Consider the following 25,798-nt stretch of genomic DNA (forward strand, 5'->3'; position numbering starts at 1 on the left):
GACTATGTTTCCCCCTTTGTCTGCTTCTTTTATCACAATTGAGCGGTCGGTCTCTAGAGTCCGCAAAGCTTCTTGTTCCTGTAAAGTCAAGTTATGTTTCGTTCTAGTTTGTTGTCTTTTCCAATCCGTCTGATACAATTCCTGTGATACTGCATTGTAAAAGGTATCTATGATGTTGTCTGCAGCAAATTGTGGTACAAATTTTGAAACTGGTTTAAGCTCTTTAGTTTGTAGCGTGTCTGATTAGACGCGAGAACCAGGCTGACAGCTAAGAGACCATCCCAAGTGTAGCACACGCTGCGCTGGATAGATTGACTTGCCGTGTCCTCGCGACTGAGTTTTAGACGCTCTGCAACTTTGCTATTGTTTGCCGTGCGCGGCGAATTACGCGCGCAAGGGTTTAGTTTGTCAGAATGCTTTTGAAGCCAGAAACTGAGTCAGCCAAGGAACGGAAAGATAATGAAAGGGCATTACTTTCTCATAAACCTATGTATAAAATAGATGGTTAACACACAGTATTATTAATAAGGCAGTCTAAGTAACAGATATTTGAGTTCATTCATTTATACTATCTCGTTCATTAATTTATACTATCTCGTAGTATGAGGTTATATCTATGGTGATCTAACACATACAATTGGAGGTGATATAGTTGTTTGATTTGTATTTTCTACGAAGGGATCTAACCCGAGACTTGAAGAGACTACTATTTGCTTTAACCCTAAGGGGTAGTATATATGAAAACAAGGTAAAAAGAGACAACCTACATTTAACTTTCCTTGATTGATGATGTGATACTACATGTAACATTGACTAACGAAAATGTGGTTTTGCCTATCTCCTGACCCCCACCAATCCTCCCTTTTCCCCATTCCATTTTTTGTCTGGTATTTTTTGTTTACTTTGATTAATCAACTGTTGCTACTTTTTATGGCTTGTTCTGATTCATCAACCTTTTTGTTATAACTGGTCTAACATGTGAATGAACATTTTTATTACTTTCATTTTTCATGCGTTTATATTATTTTGGAACCAATCTTCATAATTTTGTGACCACTTATTTTTGTTTGATTGATATTTAAAACTAGCCCCGATTTGAAAAAGGTCCAAGAGGGACCTAAACACGTGTCATCGCAAAGGGCATCGATATAATAAAACACTTGTTGAACAAACTGGGTGCAGTCTCAACCTGGGATTTTCCTTTTATTTAAACCATTCAGATGTGGTTCTCGCTTGGCTAAACCACTCCCCAAGGTGACGCGACCGCATTGAATTTGTTGTAGAGAAAAGAACATCTCTTCTTTCTGAAAAAGATGTCACCATGTTAGACCTGACCAGCATAGCCAAGCTCTTTTAAGAAACTCTACAGAGTGGTTGGACCTTTTTCAGCTAAAGACTGCAGGTAACAATCTTTCATTGTGGTTAGAGTACCCGTTGGGTAGTTTCTACAGGTCACAACCCAGCAGGTTTTTTTTTAGCAGTGTCGACCCTCTGACTGGAGGCAAGAATCCTACTGAGAAGTGAGAGGGGCCATAGACTAGTGACTGAAGGTTAGTACCCTGCAACCTTGGTGCACAGAATTTGATGCTGTTATATGTTCAGTGCTCTCCAAATTGTTTGTTTTATTCTCTCTTTAACTGCCCTTATCTACCTCCCTATCCTCATTTCTTTGTTTGTCTTCTTGCCTCTGCCAGCGGTAGTCCTGCATCGGGGCCAGCTCCTCGGTCTCAGAGGTAAGTTCAGTAACTCCTGTCACTAATGTCCTATCTCTTTAATCCTCCCATCATCTCATCCCACAACCCCTTGTTCTTGGCTGAAGCCCTTGAGAAGAGACTATAGCCACTTGTAGGTTCTGTCACAAGATGGACTTTTCCATTGTCCAGACTAGAGGAATATTGTGCTCTGCGTTTCATTGATTGGAAGGCACTTGAAACTCTATATGCCACTCAACTGTATGGGCATGAGCCCTTTCAGTTCAGTGGCAGATGGCTACTCCAATAAGGGATTCAAGCATCCTTTCCAGCTCTAAATCACAGAACGCTGACATTTCTCTTTTGTCCCCTTTTGAATAGACTGCTAAGATTAAAATATTCTTGCCAGCCCTGGTCTCTACTCTGCTGTGCTTAAACTGCTCCTTCATTCACCATGCTTCTCAAACCCAGCCATCGGTGTTATGATCCCGTTCTCATGTGTTTAAGTTTAAGATTGTTTAAAGCTGTAAATTGTAAGCACTTTGTAAATGAGAATGGGTTCCTAGGGATGGCACAGGGGCCAGGGTCTTTTTTGGTGGCCGGCGCTGACCACCCATTCCACATCTGTAGCAAGACGCTGAAGAATTTAAGCAATACCCCTTTTGAGTCATCTTTCTTCCTTGCCTATGTTGCTTCATTGTGTCGGGATAATGGCTGCCATGCTAGATCCCCAGCCCTCTTTCTGTCTCCATCCCAGCTTTAGCTTGTATTGCTGTACTCTGTTATGTTGCTTAGTCAGAACATTTCCTCTTGGTACGTCTGCTTTGTGGATCCGTGGCATGGCTCCCTGCCGCCCCCTCCCTTGCACACTGTTGGTGTTCATGTCCGAACTTCACCACACAACTCTTTCAATTTTTTTAAAAATTCATTTTAAACAGTTCTGTCTAGACCTTGCTTGTTGAAGTAGCTTTTGCACAGAGCACATTCTCCTCTACTCCTTTTGAATAAATGCATAAGTGTTTTTTGTATAGAAGGATGAACGGACTTTCAGTTGCAGGACCTCCACATGGTATTGCTGATCACAACATGACTCCGTGCCCTTTGCATATGTTTGCTTGGGAGAATATTGATGTGTGTCCCCCTACATTTTGGCCATGGGTGTGTTGGTGAAATACCTGTTAACTTACATCCCATAAGCCACACAGCAAAGAGAAGAAAATAGTAAATTAGGCCGCCACAGGGTCAAAAACACATGCTGTGTTTTCTTTCTGTTTTATCCTTACTAAAATGCTGTGTGTCAACTGGGTCCCCAAATGTTTGGAAAAGCAACTCTAGCTTTTCACTTAGGGTCCTCATTAGTAAACCAAGTAGTTACTTTCCCTGTGGGACTCCTCATAGGTTCCTCTCAGGTTTAGACAGACAGACAGACGCACACACATCCCTGCAAAGAGCAAGCTCATCTACTTCGCCTCCATTACTCCAAAGCCATTAATTCTGCCATGTCCTACCCATCGAATTACACTATCATCCCTGTTGGGCTGCAACTTTGAGGTTCATTTTGACAGTGTAATGAGGCTCTCCACGTTTATCTAGTGGGCAGCACCACCTGTTCATCCATTGCAAGATTTGCCAATCCCATTCTGCCGAGACCTCGATTAATGTACTAGTTCTCAGCAAACAGCACACGTGCATTTATTGGGGCTGATCAACATTTTGCTGGTGTTCGATGAGCGTGGGCCCCGTCCTCCCTTCAGGTTGTTACATTTGCTATGGTACTCTAAATGGCAACATTTTCACCCGAAGAGGATTTTAAAAATTAAGACCACCACACACCGCCCCCCACGTCCGGTGTAATGGTTTCCAGTTAATTTCAAAGGTAGTGAAATCATTTACTTCAATTTGCATTTTTAGAGAAAGGTTTCCATGTAGTGGCTTTCATTAATAGTGAAGGCAGATATACCTAACGTGGCATAATAAATGGCAATATCTGAAAAGAACCCTAAAAGCAGTAAAGAAGTAACAAATATACCAAATGCAATTTGCCTTTTCAGGTTTGGTAAACTCTTCTTCTGCAATATTTGCAATAGTATCCTTCTAACATTTCACATGGAGAATTGAATGAGAAAGTGGACTTTCGGGCATGTGATGAGGTCGCCTGTCTTAGTCTGGAATAGTGGATTGGGTAGCTCAGGGCCGGGCTTCACCACCCATTGGATGATGCTTAGCTTGTGTATGGAGCAGGAGAGACCACAGTAAGCAAGGCAGCGTGACCACGCGGGTGGTTCCAGAACATTCGGGCAACGCGTGTCATGAATGCTCGATTCACATCACTGCTTACCACGGCAAATAGTCAGTATACACAGGAGAGGACAACACACAGAAGCAGCCACTATAATCCTGTTGCAAGCATAATGATCTCAGGCACGTGTTCCTGCTTCAAATTATGAGGGCCGCAGAGTGCGTTCCTGGAAGAAAGCTAGCCACTGTGACCTTGGTGTTGGTGTAAGGCAGTGAGCAAGTAATTTGAGGACGGACTGATAAATTAGAGGCAGTGGAAGGGGAGAAAAGTACAGGAGTAGGACGGGAGGAGGTTGAAGGTGTGCAGAGAGATGTGGTGGAAGGAGAGAAAAGAAGGCTGCATGAGTTAGGATAGAAAGTAGGAAGGAGAGGGAAGAAAGAAGGGGCATGGAGTGAGGAGAACTGAGGTAGCCGGACAAAGGATAAAGAGATGGAAGGTGTGAGAAGGGAAAGGGAAGAAAGGGGCCCAGAAAGAGGTACCTTGAGGGAAAAGGAGAGAAAAGGGAGAAAGATCACCCACACATGATTGGGAGGAGAACACAAGAGGAAGGTGGAAGGAAGATCGAGAGAATACCACACTGAAGGCTGGGAGGAACATCCAAAACAGAAAGCAGATTCAAGGACGTAGGAAAAACTAAGAGTGCTTAGGATTTTGGTAGGAATATCCACGAGGGAGGTGGAAAGGGACACTGAGTGGCCCCATGGAAGACTGGAAAGGTGAAGAGGAAAGCGCCTATCCAGTAGGAGCTGAAATGAAGCATTAGTAAAGTAGTTGGAGGAGGGAAAAGGGAAGAGAGACCGGCAAGGAGAATATCAGCATTGCAAAGAGAGAACTAAATTGGAGGAATGCAGAGGTTAGCGAGCATCATATCACAAAGCCTGGCCTAGGGACATCAAGGAAGGGTGGTGGTACAAACATGTGGAGAACTGCCAAAGAGTAGCATGAGAGAGACAGATGAGGGCATGTATCAAAGGTACCCTTTGACACAAGATCTTTGTGACACATCGAGGAGGTGGGTGAGGACAGGCTGTGTGGGAAACGATCCAGGACCCTGGAACAGGGAGGTGTCCGGTTTCCTGAGACCCGGTTTATAGGCAAAGGAAAGCTCCATTTGCCACAAGACCATTGCAACTCATCAGAGGTAGACGAGGATGGAGTGTTGAGGATTAGAGTCAGAGCCCCAAGATGGAGAAATTAAGGCGGCTTCTTGCCCGCATGTGTAGGGAAGCCGAGTAGGCCTGCCTATTTGTGGAAACTCTGAGACTCACTTCCACCTCACCCCGCCCTTCTTTTGCCACTGACCAAGCCTATCATGGAGGGACACACAGCAGGGCCGCAGAGACCCAGATCAAAGGGTCTTCCGGAGGAAGCAGAGGACCCCCACCATCCAGCCCTTCAAGACTGTGAGTGACGGAGAAGTGCAACCTTATCCCAGAAAGGGATCCCTAGATTGAGGAGTAGAAGACCAAGAGACGTTTTGTTTGAACCAAAGGAGAGGTTATGCTTTGCTGTGTCGTGGAGGACACTCCACAATCCTTCCGCTATCCTGACAGAGAAAGCAAAAGAAGTGGACACCTTTTGTGTATTTATCACACTGTTTGATTTCAGCCATCTCAAGCTCTCGAGAGTGTCATCGCTAACCATGAGAAAAACATATTAAAAGCTGAATCCAAAAGTCACAGTAACTGACTATGGTGGCAGGGAGTTAAATTACAAAGGTGAAAAGCTAGAGTGAGAACTCATGACAGACAGGTGGTGTGCTGGTAAAACAACTGTTTGGAGATTCCTTTCATTGTGTAACAGTTAGTCCCTAATCCCTGATATACCACAAAAAGCTGTTTTCTTCTTCCTACCAACTGTGTGAAAAGTACACGGGGGGCCTTCCCCAACATCCTGGATTCTGTGTGGGCAAGGTACATCAGTTAAACATAATTCAGCAAAGTATAATTTGGAATGAAATATGTGGAAAGGATTGCGACCTAGCTACATGTTAGAAACTGCATTGACCTGTTTGTTTTGTTTTCTCTATCCTTGCGCATAGCCAACAAGACCTCCCCGACGTCTGGAGAGGGGACACGCCCCGGTGGAGTAATCCATGTGTACAGTGAAGACATCACCGACAAGGGCGCTGGGAGCTTCATCCCTTACTGCTCCATGGCACAGGCACAGCTCTGCTTCCATGGGCATCGGGACGCCGTCAAGTTCTTCGTCTCTGTGCCTGGTAAGAGTGTCTGACCAAAAAACAGTTCTTACAACCATCAGGGTTCCATGTGTTTATAACGACATCCCAAATACCGACATACATTTTAAATGACACCTAAATAACGAATAAAGTTGATTTTGTATGACCCCGCTTCTACAGCCTTTTTACCCTCCCCAACTATCCCACCCCTTTTAATCCCATATACTTTTACTGAAAAATGAAACTTTTTGTTCTTAAAATGTTTGTCATTATTTTGTTTTCGTTATTAACACTGCATACAAACCACCCACACATCCCTCGGGCAAACCAAGTGGCTTTTACATTCACCCAATGGGTAAATGCTACTATACGTGGCTTCACTCACTCGCATTTTCGACACTGGGTGGAGGACTGCCAAAGAATTGGATTAAATACTGCTATGTGTCTGACCACTAGATAATTGTCGGTTGTCATTCATTATTGTTGTGTGCTAGGGTCACCGGTGACACAAGATGATTTTTTGCATTAGAATGAAGACTGCTGTGTGCCATTGATCATGAGTTATAGTGAACAGGCAGTTGATGTCGGACTGCCCATTGGATGATCGTTGTTAGGGAAAAAAAGAAATGTTCGAGGGGATTGTGTCCTCCGACGTATTCCACATCTATGACAATAATGACCACAGCTGTGCTGCTTCAGAAAACTTTTTCGGCGTAGGCGTCTTGCGTCGATGACGTTGACACGCTATCCCTCGAGGGCCTCCGTCGAGGGTTGACATCACCGGATGTTATATCTAGGACGCACGACGCCCGTAGCCTCAGTTCTGTTTTTTCCGCAAACGTGTTCGCTGTGAATCTCGGCACGCTCGGTTCTTCTACTTTGTGTTATGGCGATGTCTTCATCCTCTTCTACCCCGCAGTCAGGCTTTAAAAAGTGTCAGGACTGCGGTTCCAAAATATCCATCACGGACCCGCACGACGTCTGCCGGTGTCTCGGCGAAAGCCACGCCACCTACGACTGCGATGACGGCCAGTCCCTGACTTCGAAGGCCTTGCGGGAGCAGAAGAAGTTGTTATCAGTAGGTAGGGTTTCTAAAACCCGTAAGTCGAAATCTGCTGGGCTTTTGACCGACGACTCGAGGGGCGACTCTCCGCGTCGGCGTAATTCCACGGGGTCTCGGTCTCGGAGTGGTTCCTGCCATTCCTCTACCTCTTCTAGGCATTCTCGGAAGTGCTGTTAGCGGTCGCCTTCCCCCCCTTTCCTCGTCGGAGGACTCCGCCAGACAGCAGGTGACTTGTCCCACCAAGTATTCATCGCCGGCTGAATGAGACACATTCTGCCAGCAGATGATGGCGATTTTCGAATCGCAGGGCACCGTTCCATCCTTGCCTTTGAGAGAATCCGGCAAGGAACGAGCTAGAGCCACCACTCGCGCGCCTTCGGGCTCGGGCTCAGGCGGTCGGCGCAATCCGATCGGGCAAGGTTAATCGCCATAGCCGTGCCAGGTCCCTGTCCTCGATGCCGTTGAGACCGTCGGAGACTGTGAGGCCCTCTAAGAAGGCATAGACGCCGTCGGCGCCGTGCCCGTCGAGGGACTCTCTCGAGGCTCCGACTTCAAAGAAGTCGTTGACGCCATCGGCGCTGAGGCCGTCGAAGGACATGCTCGGGGCTCTGGCCTTGAAGCTGTTGTCGAAGTCATCAGCGCATCTGTCGACGTCGATGCCGATTCCATCAGCGCCCTTGACGCCTTTTGAGGAGAATTTGCCGGAGGTGCCCCGGAGGGCTGCAGAAACTGAGGAAGGCTCCCTGTAAGTCAGTGAGGCCTGTTTTTGAGCCTTTCTCTGCTCCTCCATCCAGATTAGATTTGTTCCAACCTTTGGAGTATATTTCAGAGGTGGAAGAAGGATCTGATGACAGGGTTGTGCCTCCTGAGGTTCCTGATGACCTATTGTCTGGTCACAGTCAAATTGAAGACCTCCGTCAGTCCTTTGTTTGACGCCAGTGGTCTTGACAACTCTCCGGAGGTTGAGTTTGGCAGGCCTGCGCCTGGCACGCATGCCGAATCTTCGTATAGGCGTCTCATGTCAAGGGTGACTTTTAGTACTTGAGCTGGTCTGCTCCATCTGTTGATTTTCTTCAGGATGATCTGACGGATATCCTGGACCAGGGTCCACCCACTGACCCGGTGTTGCCATTTCATATGGCTTTGCAAAGAAGCATGGCGGCGGCTTGGACTGCTCCGGGGAGTCTCCCAGCAGTGAATAAGTCGCTTCCAAAAACATTCCATCCAGCCAGTGCTACTTGTCAACGCACCCCACTCCGGAGAGTTTGGTGGTGCAGGCGGCTACGGCCCCAGCGAAGCAGGCTGTGTACCCTACCATGCCTCTTCTGGGGGTATGGCTTTATAGGCAGCCAACTCGGTTTTTGCCTTGGCAAGATTCACTCACACTCTGTGGAATTGTGCATCTTTGGCGGCTGAGCACATTCCCGAAGGGGAAGAACGGGATGATTTTCTAGCCCTCGTACAAGACGGCAAGGATGCCATGTGTGAATCCGTTCAGTCGGGTCTCGACATGGCAGACTGTATCAGCCGGTCCATGGCTGCGAACACCGTGATATGCAGGTTTGCGTGGTTGCGGAAGTCGGGGTTTGCTCCTGATGTGGAATCCCGGCTTCTCAACATGCCCTTTGATGGTGTCCATCTTTTTGGCAGCAAGGCTGACGAGAGCCTTGAGAGGTTGCAGACCTCCAAAGCTGCAGCAAAGTCTTTGAGCACTGCAGTACGTCAACCTCCGCCTTTTCGTCCTAGGGGACAGCAATGGAGGGGAGATTCCATTCAATACTACTCTTCCTTTGATAAATCGAGAGGAGATGCCAGTCAAAGGAGCAACCGTAGGAGTACCAGAGGTGGAAAGCAAGGTACTTGAGGTGCCAAAGCCGCTCGGGCAGTTGTCTCTTTGCCCTCAGGCACTGCCGCACCCACGTCCGCTCAGTCATGAGGCCATGTCCCATGGTTCGCCGGTTGGGGGCAGACTGGTGCAGCATCTTGGAGAATGGCGTGCCATTACTTCAGATGTGTGGGTTCTGGAGATCATAACCCACGGCTATTGTCTCTCCTTTTAGCAGAGGCCTCACAACAATCCACAGGGGAAGCTCTCTTTGAAGCATCCGGATCCGCTACTTGCACAGGAAATCCTATCCCTGCTGGAGAAAGGCGCTATAGAACTGGTGCCTGTAGCGGAGAGGAACAAGGGATGGTATTCCCCTTATTTTTTGATCCCGAAAAAAAGACGGGGGATTATGACCCATCATGGACTTGCGTGGGCTGAACAAGCTCCTCAGGAAGGACAAGTTCAAGATGGTAACTCTTTCTCAAGTCCTCCAGGCCCTTCAACTGCAAGATTGGTTGATGTCTCTGGACCTCAAGGATACTTACTTTCATGTGCCGATTCATCCAAAGCACAGGAAGTACCTGGGGTTCGCGGTTGGCGACTCGCATTTTCAGTTTTGGGTCCTGCCGTTCGGATTGACCTCCGTCTCGAGGGTCTTCACCAAGCTGATGGTGGTGGTGGCAGCGTATCTCAGGAAAGGGGGGATTCACGTCTACCCCTACCTGGACGATTGGTTGATCAGGGCGCGTTCGCCCGAGCAAGCCCTGGATCATCTGTCCGTCACCTGCCACTCCCTTCACAAGCTGGGCTTCTCCCTCAATTTAAAGAAGTCCCATTTGACACCTACCTAGCGGCTCCAGTACATCGGAGCAGTGCTAGACACATCCCTCGGGCTGTGTTCGCCTCCCCAGGTGAGGGCTCATCACATTCTGCAGATGGTGGACAAGTTTCAACGTGCCCAGAGTCTCCCGGCATTCGAGTTCTTGAGGTTGCTCGGCCTCATGGCATCCTGCATTTTCCTAGTGCCAGAGGCCAGTCTGCGTATGAGATCTCTGCAGTGGGCTCTCAAGAGGCAGTGGTCGCAGTTCCTCAGCAGGATATCGGATCCCGTTCAGATTCCGCCCTCAGTCGCACAGGATCTTCTGTGGTGGGCCGTAAAAGGCAATCGGATGAAGGGTGCTCCATTTTGGCAACCGTGGCCGGAGGTAATGATCGTGACGGACGCATCCCTCAACGGTTGGGGTGCTCATGCCAACGAGCTGACAGCCAGCGGCTGTTGGTCTCCGTCAGAGTCCAGACTCCACAACAATCTGTTAGAGGTGCGGGCTATCAGGCTAGCCCTGAAGGCTTTTCTGCCATCTGTGCAGGGGAGGAATGTCCTGATTATGATGGACAATACAGTGGACATGCACTACCTCAACAAAAAGGGGAGGGCAGGGTCACTCCCGTTGTGCAGGGAGGCGATGCAGCTCTGGTTCTGGGCCATTCAGCAGGACATTTCGATCTCAGCAGTTAATCTGGCCGGAGACGAAAAGACGAAAACGTGGCGGCGGACGCTCCGAGCAGGCAGAGCACGGTCTCTCACGAGTGGGAGCTGGCTCAGGAAGTTCTGTTGGAGATCTTTGTCCTTTGGGGAACCCCGCAAGTGGATCTCTTCGTCACCAGTGTCAACCGGAAGTGCGAAAGATCCTGCTCGCGGGAATTTCCTCCAAGAGGAGCCTTAGGGGACGCGTTCGTAGTGGAGTGGTCCTTCCCACTGCAGTACACGTTCCCTCCAGTCCCCGTCATTCCGCAGGTGTTGCAGAGGTTACGGAGGTTCGCTTCCCGGATGATCCTCATTGCTCCGGCATGGGCCAGGAGAGCGTGGTACCCAGACCTTTTAGACATGTCCATCTGCCCTCCACTCTGTCTTCCCTACCGAGACGATCTGCTCTAACAGGAGGGGGGGCAGGTTCTCCATCCAGAGGTCAAGTCCCTCAGCCTTCACGCTTGGTATCTGAAAGGTTGAGGTATAAGGATTGGGACCTCCCTGAAGACGTGATGGAGTTGTTGCAATGAAAACTCTGTACCGTTGGAGAAAGTTCTGCGACTGGTGCAGGGTACAGAATGTGGATCCTTTCCAATGTTCCATTCCTTTAGTTTTGTCTTTTTTGCTTTCTTTAGCCCACAAGGACCTGCAAGTAAGGTACCATTAAGGGTTACCTGGCGGTGCTGTCCATATTTAAGCGCTTGTCTGAGGAATGTTCTTATTTTAAGATCCCTTTGATCTCTCAGTTTCTAAAATGGCTAACTAATGTGTTTCCACTGTCGCCTTTCCAGGTGCCGGGATGGGATTTGAATTTGGTTTTAAAGTTCCTAATGGTAGCTCTGTTTGAGCCCTTACATTCTTGTCTGTTGCGACTGTTGTCCTTTAAAACTGTATTTTTAGTTGCGGTTACTTCCGCAACGTAGAGCGAGTGAGTTGCAGGCACTTTCCGCCAAACCACCCTTCACTGTGTTCCATAAGGACAGGGTTGTCCTTAGGGTGCGGCCTTCTTTTCTTCCGAAGGTTGTGTCGGAATTCCACATGAGCCAGAAAGTAATGCTTCTGGCGTTTTATCATCCTCCACATCTTGGCAATGAAGAGGAGAGGCTCCATAGGTTGGATCCTAGGAGAGCTTTGAGTTTCTATCTCTCACGGATGTCCCAGGTCAGAGTGGACCATCAGCTCTTTATTGATTATGCTGGAAGGCATTTAGGTCAGGCTGTTTCCAGGCAGACCTTGTCCAGATGGATCATTTTGACGATCTCTGAGTGTTACCATTTGGCGGGAAAGGACCCTCCAGTAGACGTACAGGCTCACTCTACTAGGGGTGTGGCTTCCTCCACTGCCCTACAGAGAGGTGTTCCGATTCGCAATATTTGCGAAGCAGCCACATGGGCCTCTGTCCATACTTTTGTGAGACACTATTCCTTGGACTCCATCCATGGGCAGGATTTGGCCTTTGGTAAGGCAGTCCTGTATTCAGCAATTTGATTGAGCATTCTAAAATTCTAAATTTGTAAATTCTTTTCCCACCTCCATGTGTTGGTACTGCTTTGGGAGTCTGTCATAGATGTGGCATACGTTGGAGGACACAATCCCCTCGAAGAACAAGTTACTTATCTTACCTGTTAACGTTCTTTCGATGGGATGTTCCTCCAACGTATTCCACATTGAACCCTCCCAGCCTGCCCCCCTACAGAATTTCTTATACGATTGCAGCTTAGGTTTCCGCAAGGCTTTCTGCAGTCATACTGGCAGGAGATTGGTGCCACACGTTCTGGGAAAAAACTACAACTGAGGCTACGGGCGTCGTGCGTCCTAGATATAACATCCGGTGATGTCGACCCTCGACGGAGGCCCTCGAGGGACAGCGTGTCGATGTCATTGACGCAAGACACCTACGCGGAAAATGTTTTCCGAATCAGCACAGCTGTGGTCATTACTGTCATAGATGTGGAATACGTTGGAGGAACATCCCATCGAAAGAACGTTACCAGGTAAGATAAGTCACTTGTTCTTTGCAGATTTCCTCCCATGGACTTCCATTAGATGCCTTTCTTCTTGCTTGGTTTTGACTGCGGACGTGACTTTTTGTAGATAAGTGAAGCCTTCTGCTTGTCTTTTTGCTCATTATTATGGGGAAAATTATTAGTCCATAAGAGTATGATAACTGGGAAATGATGTCTCCCTTAGTGAATTCCTTGGATTTTTAAAGCTCCAAACATCACTTTAAAGTGAAGTGTGGTTAGGATACTTTGTGTCCTTATAACATTTTGTTTTGTAATGTTGTGGTTACAAATGCAGTGTGTGTTTTGAACATTTTACTTGTGCATTTCTGCATTTACCACAATTGGCTACTAAGAGTGACTAACACTGTCAAATGGCCGTACCACAAGATTTTCACCTATCCCTTGGACGTATTGTTCTTTGCCATTCTTCTTCCCCTCGCAGGTTCGGATGTGCATTATATAGAATGCCCTTTTCTGAGGAAAGCTCAAGCTTTCCCAGGCAAAGTGGTGGACTGTGTGTAAGCCTGTATGTGGGGGCTTCGACTGTCTGGTCCCTGTCCACATGTTGGTGGCTATCCAACATTGGATAGCCACTGCCAGTTTGATTGGTGCAGATCTTACCATTGGTGGACCTGGGTGAGCTTCCAGTCCAGATTTTGGATAACAGGAGAATGATTTGACAGATCATCATTGGAGCCAATGTTAGGGAGAATTCTCTGTTAAGGCTAATTTCCCAAACCTAGTGAGTCCCCCAGCAGCTTTGCTGGATTTTTGGGGTTTATTTTTTCTCCTGCTAAGAGTGAGACTCTTTTCCTCCCACTCTTAGACATGATTTGAGGCGTTCCTTTGACTGTGTATGTGTTTTATGGGCTATGGGGTCCTTTACCCCATACGGCTTCATGTGTTTTTGATATGTGGGTTACACAGCACCCTCCGTGCAGTAACCCAGGGGTGTCGTCGCGACCCCCAAACATAGACTCCATACCCTGGGACTGACTACTGTCTCTCAGGGCATGTAAAGTCACCATTGGCTTTACTAGTCTCAAATTGTGAACAGAACCAGTACAGACCATCATATTGTGGACGTACTGGTCGGGGCAATTCGATTGCCCTGGGGTCTGTTGTTCGAGGGGGCACTGTCCAGTCCCCCCCCGACCGAGTTTTGGCTGGTGGCAGTGGATACTACTTTTTATATTCGACCGCGAATATATTCCTATGGGATTTTCCCATTGTTCGTGGCTACCACTTTTTAAAAATAGCCTCAAACATACCGCCGGTTTATTAAATTAATATAAATTCACCGGTTGGTATTTTTTGCCGAAACTTGGTTCCAAAATGGCGTTTGTGTTCTCTTCTGTGACTCCAACCCAAGTCGAGCCCTATGTTCCACTTTTTGGCGGGCTTCTCCACAGAAGCCTCCAAAAGTGGTGCCACTCTGTCTGGGTACCACAGGGGGCGTGGGAGGGGGTTTAGGCACCCTGGACTGAGTTGCCTCGGCAACTCAAGTCGCACTCTTGTGTGATTGGCCCGGCTCACCACTTAGCATGTTTGAGTGACAGCTAGGCTGAATGAATGGGGGTTTTCTGCATAAAAGCAGGGCTTTGGGGACTGGAACTTCAGAAGACGCCACAGGACCTAAAGAATCCGAGGAGGGAGAAGCCGAGCCGACCTGCAACGACGACACCACCGGTGGAGCCCTGCTGAACCGTCTCACCACTTTTCCGGACGACAGAGGAGATCTCCAGCCCGGAGAGTCTTCTTCCTTTGACTGGTGGGGATAACCAGTTTGCCCGTCTTTTCGCCTTCCTGGACCATCTCGTGGCCACCTTGCCTGTGCCAAGCACCCCGGCAACCGGAATACCACGGTTTATCTCTACTGCGAAGAAAAGGGTAGTACCTTGTAACCGGGGAAACTCTGCGGCTGGTTTCTTCCCTGGCAGTGCAACGACCTTCAGCTTTCCTCCACGTCGAGACCTCCTCTTCCTCTGGACGAAACACCGACTTGCAACCGCTGCTAGGATCAACTGCCCCCGCTAGAGCGTTCTTCCCATTTTCAGGTACTGTTTCCCGCCTGGCTTCCCTTGCGACAGATCGTTCGGGGTGACAGTAAATCCTCGACTTTCTAACCTGGGTTAGCCTGGGGCCTGTTAACTAACTTTTCCTGACTTGATCTCAATCTTTAGTGGACTATCTACAAAGACTCTTTGAGCATAACCCCACTGTGTGATCCTGGACACATTTCGCTTGCTCTCTCTAAGAGTGGGCCTGGCATTTGAACTTCCTTGCTCTCCAGTAGACTTTGCCTAACCTGCCTCACTGTGGTTCTTTGAAAGGTATTGAAATTGTGTGCTTTCATAACTTTCCCTTTTTCCCTCCCCTTTTCTAAAACTTATTAGAGTGCCATCTTATGTTAAGCACTCACCTCTGTCTGAAACTAAGTGGTGTTTCTCACTAAGACTTATCTAATAAGTAATTAGGGTTGTATATATATAATAGTGACTGTGTGTTGAATTTACTTACCTCTTTTTGTGCTAGTGTAATTTACAAGTGTGTCCTTAAATAAGTATATACTTTTACACCAAAGCTCTGGTCAGTGTTTGCTTGTGCTACTGTATCTCTGTACCTATTGTGTATACTCTAAATACTGCCTAACTCATCTTGAGAGAGGTCTGACTGCTCAGCCACAGCTACCAGGTAAATCTGAGTGGTACAGACTGCTACCAATTGGGTTTACTGCCAACCACCTGTAGTCCTAAATCTTTTGCAGTGGTCCCTAAGGGAACTGCACAGGTTTCTGCCTAACAGCCAAGACCCCTATGAAGAAGTGCACCCCTCTGACCATCCGAGGATGACCATTGCAGCTGACCAGCATTGCCTCCAGCTTAGCCCTGGTGAAGCCTCTTCTCCTCTGTCCTGATCTCAAAAAGGCCCTCCTGGGTGCTTTAAACCATGTGCCAATGTGAACAACCTTTCTCGACTCCTGCACAAAGATCCAATCCTGCTGAGCCTTCGGAAGTGCCCCTGGACCACCAAGTGGATTGACCAGCTCTCTCCTTAGCTACCTCGTTACAGTCATCACTGTTCCAAGGGCATCCTTCGAACTTGGAATGGAGGATCTTCAGCTTGTGCTACCAGACACTTGCTCCTTCTGTGCGGGGCCTTCTATTGTGTATGCTATCTGAAGACCACCTGTCATTGCCGGACCATGGAGACTCCTGATGCAATCTGTCGTCTTCACCCCCTGGAGGTCTACTGAGGTCATCTGCTGCACAGAAGTCTACTTCTTTTCATTGCACGGGTCATCAGTTGGACAATCCCGGGAAACAGGATTTATATACTGGGCCTCATCACAAGTTGGTGGTAGCCCTTAAATCAACGGTATTAGTGCCACCAATACGCCCGCCAAATTACGAGTCAGCACAAATACCGCCAGATCCAAAAGGAACTGGCGCTATTACCACCGGCGCTATTACAGCCGGAGCAAATAGCACCGACAACACAAAGCGCATTTACAGCCGTATCACAAGTGCATGTACAGCAGTATAAGTGCCGAAAACTGGCGCTAATACAGCCGACAATTACCCCCTGCCTCCAGCTGGAGTTAAATGAACCAAGGTGTCAGGAATCAAGCCACAGGTGTACACAATGCTCACCAGAGGGCTATATAAGACACACCCAGGCCACAAACACTGATTCCTACACCATGCTGCCATTCTTTACTGTAGGCTGAGCCATGCAGCTGCTCATGCTGCACCTGGACCTCGAGATGCAGGCCAACCAGGCCAGGGCACAGGGAGCGGGGGATACTGTGTAGGCTGTTGTTACTGCATGCACATGTTGAGGAGGTGGTTGTCTCACCTTCTGCCTCCTGGCTGCCGACACAGTCCTCTGCACCTCTGACACCCTTGATTCCCTCCATGTCGAGCATCGAGCTGCAATTCCCCTCCCACGACGTGAGTGCTAGTGGGAGCGTTGGGCCTCCCCCAGTGGCCATGGTGTACTGCCTGTGCTGCGACAGCAGTCCCCGAACCTGGACACACAGGTCATTCCATCTCTTCCTGCAGACTTCCCCATCACAGGTGAAGCGCCCAACTGCAGTTACCTTCTGGCTCACCCTCTGCAAGATTTGAGTGCGGTGCTGGGCTGAGGTTTTGCACTACCTTGCACCGTAGAGCTCAATATGGTGGGCCACGAACTCGTCAACCAGCACAACCAGCTCACCCTCAGTAAATTTTGGCTTTCTCTGCTGATCTTGGGCTGCCTTGTCTTTGACCCTCTCCTGGTACATTTTTGGTGCTTGGGGAGTGTGGATGGCTGCCAGGGTCTCTGATTTATAATGGATTGGCATCTCCAAAATGGCCGCCGCAGTGCTTCCCATTCTGGCGGTGACACATTTCCTGCCACGTGCTAATAGCACTGGCGATAATGGTGCCGATGATGGTCACACTAAATGCATTGGATCTTTGTCCGGTAGCCTGCCTTAGGGCTCTGTTTTCGCCTCACGCAATTAGCGTTACCGCCAGGGCCGAGTGCGCATGCTCGCACAATTGTGATATGGCGTTATTTGCGCCACGGGTGCCGGCAGTAATGCTATTTGCATCTCACCACCTCCAGTGGCCTTGTTAGTTATGCAGGGGTTCCCAAACCCTCTCTCTTGACCTCCTTCCTCAAGAGTGAGTGAAACGTCTTAGTTGTTCAGTCTCTTGAACAAGCTGGTTGGGGCAGCCGTAATATCTCTGTCTGGGTGAATGTGGTGCAGAGATTGTCACTGTCCACTGCTGGCACTTTACCATTCCTCAGCTGCAAGGTAATTTTCTCTTGTAGTTCCTCCCTGCTGCTCTGACCACTCCCCCTTTGGCCTCCCTGCAGGGGACCACCTCCTCTTCACCCCTCCACTTGCTTTGGGATGACCGAGCCTCCTCATACCTTCCTGATTTTCTTAGCCAAGGTGTTTCCTTCCTTATTCCCCTCAAATATTGGTACCACCAACCTCCCTACTGCATTTTCTTTCACGGCCCCCTCCCCTTCTGATGTTACTCCCATCTACTTCTCTTCTGATACTACCTCCTCCTACTCTAATATCACCATCTCCTCTGTTGTTCCTACCTGCTTCCTCTCCTATAATACCCCCTCCTCTGTTCCTACCACCTCTCTCGTCTCCCCTACTCACCTACAGAATCTCCTACTTGCTTGTCCTGTGCACTCCAACTCTTTCTCACTGTTAAGCAAAATCTTCTCAAACAACCAAGATGGAGTCAGGTGATTTTATAGTGTTCCCTTCTCTCCCTACGTGGGTCTCCTAGTGAGGGTTTGCACTTGTGGCTGGTAATTTGGTGAGGGTTGTGATCAGTTTTCCTTCCTGTGTACACCTGAGACTGCTTTGTGCTCAAGGTGCTGGGTGGAAAGTGTCATTAGCCTGCCCATCATCTTGGATTATAACTTGTCCTCTCTGTCCCCCCTGGCTGCACAGTGATGTGTTTCCAGCATGTGATTTCAGGGTGGGAAACACACTGAGTAAGCTTTTGGAACATTTCATTTCAGTGAGAGTATGGGGGACAATCAATATGCTTTGCCCTTTGGGAGAGTTTCCTGCTGGGGAACAATGCTGCTGAAATGGATTCTCAGTGCGTTTATGAGGTCACAAACTTGCAACATTATATTGGCGGTTCAGCAGATTTCAAACCGGATTCAGCAAACTCTGGATAAGAGTTGATTGATATGTGAAGGAATGTCCCAACACTTGCTACCGTCAACAAGTGCAGAGAAACCTCAGGGAGACATCCATGCCCTCTACGTTGGAGGGAAGAGAATACTAATGTTATCATGCAGAGTGTCCCAAGGTTTTTTGTATAGTGGCAGAGTTGTCAGTACTGTCTTATCCTGCTGCACTAGTAGAGCGTGTTAGGTCTAGACTCAACAGGCTGGCCTGAGGAACGGCACTGGGATTGTCCCCTTCCATGTGACAGGGGCCAGGGCGGCATGACCAAGAGATTCTCCCCATAACACTACCAGGCCCACCATCCACTGCACTTGGTCCCCTGAATCACCACCACCTTGCCAATCCCCGGATCCAGGCAGGAGACTTCATCAATCCCAACATATAGGTGCAGTAAAAGGCAGTAATTCAACATGGAGTGGGAGTGGTAAGGAGGGTGGACGATCGATTGTACCCCCTATAAAACATAATAAAAAGAGGAGTGCCACAGCTAACAACTTCACCACTGGCATAATCACAGATCAAAGTGTCCTGAACAAATCAACTCTGCCCATTCCCCTACTTGTTGTGGGTCTAGAGACTCTATTTCTTAGCCAGCCTTACTCAAGCTCAAAGTGCTCTTTATATGTCTGAGCATGGGGCATCACCTTAGGTGCTCTTTACACCTCCCAAATGCTCCAGACACGTACAAAGACTGACACCGAAAGCGCGAGGTGGACATATGTGGCACACCATGCAGTCTGGCCCTTTGCTAGACCATCATAGTTTGTTAAATATTCATCAAACTACTCCAAGAAGGTGAGATTTTAAACGCTGCCCAAGAAAGACCGAGAGAATTCTGCAGAGCCTGGCCTCTTACCAAGAACCAGCTACTGACCGTTGAGTAAAGATTGAACCGGTGGACGAGTGGATCTGCATTTTGAAAGTTGAGAGTTCAGTTGGAGAGCTTTTGCAGTTTGGTGTGTATAGAGAGGGTCATCTTTTCTGATCTCCGCATTAACCTTAGTATTTGTCAGCCAAATGGGTGGGGGCTGGGGGGGAAAACTCTTACACCAGTCTGAACATTTAAAAGAAAACACATCTCACAGTTGTCATCATTTTTTAATCCAGAATTTAGAAAAATCACTTTCTTTTTGAAAACCAGAGCCTGCTATCCTACTCTAGAAATGCACTTTCCCTCCCCCTTTTGTTAATGTATTTGTGAAAGGTGCCCTGTACCTTCATGTTCACCTAACACGCCAGGCCTGAACTAGCAAGTTTATGTTTGGAAAACCTTATATATATATATATAAGTTGAAATTTGCCAACTGTTATTTCAACTGTGCAGAGAATGCCTGCACCTTTCCCAAACATTATTCTCGCCATAGCCTGGCTCATTTTCACAGAAACGATTGAACTCCACCATAGTCTGAGCTGCCTATGAAATTCACTCCTGGTCTTTCTGCGCTTTCTTGCTCCCAAAGTTACTGAAATGCCATTAGACAAAGGTGTAAGGCTTAGTGTGCTTGATTTGTGTAGGCATGGGTGATGCTGTGTTTGTTAATGATAGTCTGCTTAAATGTGTATATTTGCAGGAAATGTTCTCGCTACCTTGAATGGAAGCGTTCTCGACAGCCCGTCTGAGAACCCCAGTGCGACTCCGGCAGAAACAGAAGAGCAGAAGTTGAGGAACGTCCTGGTCCTGAGTGGCGGTGAAGGTTACATTGACTTCCGCATCGGTAAATGAAAAGCTTTTTAAAAAATGATTAAATGTGTTGTGGAGCGGTCCAGCATTCCTGCTTATGCCAACTCAGAGTATTGTTTCAATAGATCTTTTTCAGCAGAATATATGTGCTCTTGAGAGAGAGAGAGAGAGAGAGAGAGAGAGAGAGAGAGAGAGAGATTGCCATTGGCAGTTGAGAAGGTAAAAATGTATGTTGTCTGCACATGGATTGAGTGCGATGAGGCATTGCTGCGTCTTGTTATGTCTTGCTATGCCTTTGTATGCATTGTCATCCCTTTCCAGGTCTTTGTTTGGTGCCTTGTTATGGATTGCTAGGCTATATACTCTGTGACTTTAAGCTATGGTATGCTATGTCAGCTCACACTACTTCAGATGTGCCCCCTTGCAAACTATAAGGTTGCCAAAGGCTTGCTTTATTCCAATTACCATGTATTATTATGCACTGGTGGCCCAGACCAATGTAAGGCAGCACTCCATGGTATTGCCTTACTCAAACCTAGCACTAACATTTCAGCATCCCACCCTAAATAACACTACATACCTCCAGAAAGCTATAACACTGAACCACTGCATTCAAAACACCCTTGACTACATCCTCCAAGCACATGACATGCATTCAAGAACCTGACAGGGTCACCACAGGAACTCACACAGATTACCCCCACATAGGGCCTGTTTGGTTCCAATCTGTGCTCATCAACAGTTCCCTTTGCACTCTTCAACCTACTCTTATCACTTCCCATCAACCCCATCCCAAATCCCCTCTTGCAGGTCCTGAAGTGCCCTTAGACCAAGGAAACAGTAAAAGTGTCACAAGTAAAGACCCAATAATCTAACACAACATATTAGGTGTATTGGTGCCAGGCATGTACCCCAGAAACCTTCTGCCCTCCAGCTATGCCTCAAGGTGGCACGAGAGACCGCCCATGTCTCTGCCATTGTCTTCAGAAATGATGGTGCAAGGTCATCCTCGATTCCTCTTTTGTTCATGAATAGGCCTGGGTTTTAAGAAGCTCTTCACACTTTTGATTCAATGTTTTTATCAACCGCTGTCATGTCCAAACAGAGGATTTCTGACCACAAAACATTCAAAGCTAAAGGTCCAACTACACACAGGTTTTTACATGTTACAAGGGATGTTAATTGCTGATTGGCATTTGTAAGCTCAATGCTAGGTCATTCCATTACCCCACCAAGGATGTCATCAAGCCAATTGGATGCATCCGCAGCCATCTGAGACTTCTTCCACCGCACAAAGAAACAAAGAACAACAAATACAGAACCACAATACACACCAGCGAAAGAAAAAATGAATCCTGCTCCAACCCCATTTCTGCAAACTAGCCCACCCTCAAGCTCCTTCTGAAGTATGGTCTGAAAAAGGCAGTACGGGGCATTCCAGTCTTTGCTTCTAAGCAGTTCACTTTTCAGAGTTGTACCAGTGCCTTCTTGTGCTGCCTCCCTTACCTCCACCACAGAATCCCTACCTTTACCGTGGCATCCCTTGTGCTTTGAGCTCCTTAGCATTAGCGTCTACTTTTCTCAATGTTCGGCCATTGCATTCTTGGGATTTGGTGGACGGGCATCCATTTGCTAGGACTCTTTTGACATGTATGGTCCCTAGCCCAGTGGCTTCCCAGCCCAGTTCAGCCTCCTCTAGAAATTCTTATTTGGTATCAGGATTGCGATTTTCTTCAGAGTCACCAGGCGGGCAATCTGTTGAGATTTCTACTACACACAGCCTACTGATGAGCCACGCAGCTGCAGCAAATTCTGGTTCTTTTTGTCCTCAGGGGACTAGTAATTGTCTGCTTCTTGCATCCAACTTTAGAAGTATCCTTTTAGGAAGACACACCTGTTTGTGTTTTATGAGTTCCTTTCAATGTGCATTCCAGCATCGTGTCCTACAAAGGATATATGTTTTTGGGTAATAAATGACACCAGTTTAAAGAATGCCAGACAATGTATTATTGGAGAAGGCCATTTGTGAAGGCAGAATAGCCTGATTATTTGTTATTTTTAATATATAAATGATGCAGGCAGATCTGTCACTGAAAGTGAGATGTGCTAATCCATCCCACTTTCATAATGCTTCACACTGGAAAGTGTAATGTAACTCTGCTAAACTTGTTTACTGACGCTCCCAGAAGCTGCCTTGTAGTTTGGCAACCTGGCAGTTAGGGTGACTTGTGCGTTCCTACAATCGGCCTGATGGAATCCAAAGTTCCAAAATCCAGGGACTGCCTTTAACCGTGCACAGTCCTGATCAAAAGGTATATCATTGTGTGGTCCCAGAGCCTGGTGTAGATGAAATAATAAATAGTCGTGTCTGGTTTGGACATGGTGGTCTCTGGGAATTATACTGGCCAAAACCTTTGTGTTGTCTTATTGCCAGCATGGTTGCTAATGACTCATCCTCTGGGACTGGTTTTCGCCCAAAACAGTCATTTGGGCACAGCCAAAGAAACCCCTCTTTTGATCTCTCTGGGAAGGCTTGCCAGCCTTCCAGGGAATCCTCCCGGGCAGTTAGCTGGGAACCACTGCATGAAAGGTGAGCTACCAGGACAACCAGGACAACAGAGAGCTCACACCAGGGTAGTAAATAATAGAGACGCTTTGATGCAGGGCAGCCAGGTGAGAGGGTGAAGTTAGAGTAATGTGTAGGGAAGCACCAGACCACAGGTACACAGGAACATGCTCACAAGAAGTGACAGCCCCTGCAAGTGCTCTCTGGCAACCCTCCTGGTTGGGAAGTGCAAAAAGTAACCATCTTGCCCCTGGAGATGCTGGATGGGGTTCCCAAGCAACCAGAATTCAGGAGAGAGCACGGAACACTGGTTGCCTGTTTGAGTGAGATTTTGAGCCGTCTCAACTGCTTTGAGATGCTTTTCAAGCTGCTGCAAGCACCTAAAAAAGCCTTTGATACCATTGTTGTTCTCTGCTGTCAGGCCATTGAGCCACTGACTCAACCACTGCATTCCTGCGCTGCAGACATTTTCGAGCCAATCACCACTGAAGAACTACATCACATTGTTAGATCTCATTGAGATGACTCGACCAATCAGCACACGAGCTAGACCATTGCCACCTGTTGTTCAACCCAAATGAGCCAATCACCTCTACATAACCATTTTGTATCACTGCACCTTTTTGAACCAACTCAACTGTGTCAATGCCCACGATCCTTTGGAAATAACAAACTCAAAAAGTCTTTAAGCCAATTCGACCCATTTTAAAATGCCTACAAGTCTGGCTTAATGCTGTGAACCCCAAGAAGAAGTCCGAAGGTATTTAAATTGGCTCTGCCCTGCCCCTAGCCTACCTTAACAGGCCCTAGTGACTATTTGGCCCCACAACTCTACCCTTTTAAAAGACACCTTCAGTTAACTTGGATGTGCTGCTAAAATTATTGCCTGTGCACCCCTATTTCCAAACCCAAATTGCTCCCTTTCATTAAAAGGTCTGCATATTCTGTGTCTTCTATTACAGGATGGGTTTTAGTGTTTTTGATTAGTGTATTTCTATTTTAACAAAAGTTTCCTATTTTTGTATATAGAACCTGGGTTGGACATTCTTTTATTTTGGTACAGCAAGTACTATTGCTGTTTGGGATGCTTCTGTGGTAGCTCACATCCCCTCCTGAAGAGTATCGGCTGCACTCTGCCTACATTACCATAATAGGCAAAGGAGGTATACCTGTCAGGTTGTGCCAGTGTCACCTTTGAGTAGGATCACTCTTGGTTTAGTAGTAGTGTGGGACTGAGTAGGAGTTTTATTCACTACTCATCCCTGTACTCCTGCAGAGCAGCTGTCATTGTGCCACATTGGGCCTTTTAATATTTGTACTTATTGTGCTCTGGTTTAAAAATAACGTTCACTCAAGCCTCTGCCTATGCCTTTAGGCTCTCCCTATGGTGTGGCAGTGTGTCCCTCCTATGAAAGTTTGCTATAGTCTGAGCAAGGGCAGAGGACACAAGGATTCAATCTGGAAGTTTCTTCTCGAAGCACCTACAAAGCATGTTAGTGTTAGTCCATCAGTGCTTTAAGCCCCAACATGTCCACGACAGAGGCCCCTAATATGTACTACCCAAGTGTACATAACAACTGAAATCATATTATCCAAATCATGTTCCCCTTACAACATATTCTCATTCTATCAACCACCCACATGAACTCGATGTTTACTTATGCTACTTCACCATCTCCATAGAAATCTCAAACTTCACCAATAACAGCCTAGATCCCTCATAACTAAAATGTGATTACGCTTTTCAAAAAACATATTTGACATTGTGCTACCATAATATCACTCCATCAGAACTTTCAACTCCACTCAAAAATTGGAGGCTGGCTCATACTTAAAGTCTCAAATAATCACATTTAAATTTCGAATTGGACATGCCATTATGTTTATTGGATTTATATTACGAGAAATTCAAACAACTAAAGCGGGGTCTGCAACCTTTAGCTCTCTAGAGGTTTTGGACTACATATCCCATTAGCTCTACCCAGCCTACTCAATGGTGATGGATCATGGAAGTCACAATCCAAAACATTTAAGAACCACAGGTTGCAGACACCTTGACTAAACTTTATCTGGTGTAAAAAAACAGTATAGACCCACACAAGGAATTAGCAATCAGCAGAACAAATAGGTTTTCAAGCCTTAGAAAAAGTCAATAAAATAAGAATTGAACAAATGCTGTGAGGTATTGCGTTCCAGTGATGGGGCCTGTTGGGCGATAAACTCCTGTCATCTCTGGTTTTGTATCTGATTTTAGGTACGTCAATAGACATGAGTTACAAGAATGGAGATCCCATAAGGGTTGGTAAGGCGCAATCTAACTGCCGATGTGAAGGGGTGGGGCAAGCAGTGTAGCAATTTGAAAACTATAGAGGATTTTAAAACATACCCTCTGTCTGACATACAAGTGAAATTAGATCCCAATTTTTAAGACGTGGAAATGGAGGCCTAATATCAATATTGAAAAGGAAAGGAGATAGGGGTGTTATTATTTATTATTGAATATAGTTGAATTTATATCAACTTTTTCAATTTTTACATAGAAAAATTCATAAACATAGTCAATACCAAAGAAAAATACATCAAATTCACAATAGAAAAGAAGAGAAAAGAATCAGCCAGTTAAATTCATGAATTGAAAAAATTGGTAAAATATTTTCATGATATGATAAAATATCTACAGACAAGTTCATCATTATAAAACAGATAATGTAGTACCAAATTCATTCAATGTTCAAAGCCTTTAAAAAATGAATAGTGGCAATTCTTATGCTCATACATTCAGTTGCTGCCAAGGCGACCCATCTATTTCTTGGGTCAATTTGTGCAAAATACGCAAAATGATTCACAAAATGAACACTTCTCATGCTCATGAGGGCCGGGCAGTCCAATATTATATGTTGCAGAGTTTCGACAATAGCGGCATTTTTACAAAATCTGCACCAGTTGAGATTTAGGGAAATTTGCTTCCTTCTTGTTTTGACCTCACGAGTGGGCCAGATGTTGAGTCGCAACCTTAAGGTAGCAGTTCTGATAGCAGCAGATAGAGCCAAACATAGATAGGATGCAATTTCTCTGTATCGTTTAGGGCCAAATATTGCGGAATCAAAGTCTTTGTAAGTTAAGCATTGAGCTCTAGTGTCAATCCAGTCCATCATATACACTTTCTTCTTTGCTTGTTCCGGATGGAACACGAGAAGATCAAGTGATATATCGGCGTTCACCATAATCCTCAAAA

The 25,798-nt window shown here is 46.8% G+C and overlaps 1 protein-coding gene across 12 annotated transcripts in view; it reads left to right on the forward strand.

Moving 5' to 3' along the window:
- MAPK8IP3 (mitogen-activated protein kinase 8 interacting protein 3) overlaps positions 1-25,798 on the forward strand; it is an 892,115-nt gene that overhangs the window by 851,477 nt on the left and 14,840 nt on the right. For all 12 annotated transcript variants that reach the window (XM_069646979.1, XM_069646985.1, XM_069646981.1 and 9 more), the window contains 3 exons: positions 1,695-1,733; positions 6,032-6,211; positions 19,888-20,031. In XM_069646979.1, the coding sequence (XP_069503080.1) occupies positions 1,695-1,733; positions 6,032-6,211; positions 19,888-20,031 (363 nt within the window). The remainder of the gene's footprint in view (positions 1-1,694; positions 1,734-6,031; positions 6,212-19,887; positions 20,032-25,798) is intronic.

Source organism: Ambystoma mexicanum, chromosome 2q, assembly GCF_040938575.1.
Source record: "Ambystoma mexicanum isolate Mex_15411 chromosome 2q, UKY_AmexF1_1, whole genome shotgun sequence".
Classification (NCBI taxonomy): domain Eukaryota; kingdom Metazoa; phylum Chordata; class Amphibia; order Caudata; family Ambystomatidae; genus Ambystoma; species Ambystoma mexicanum.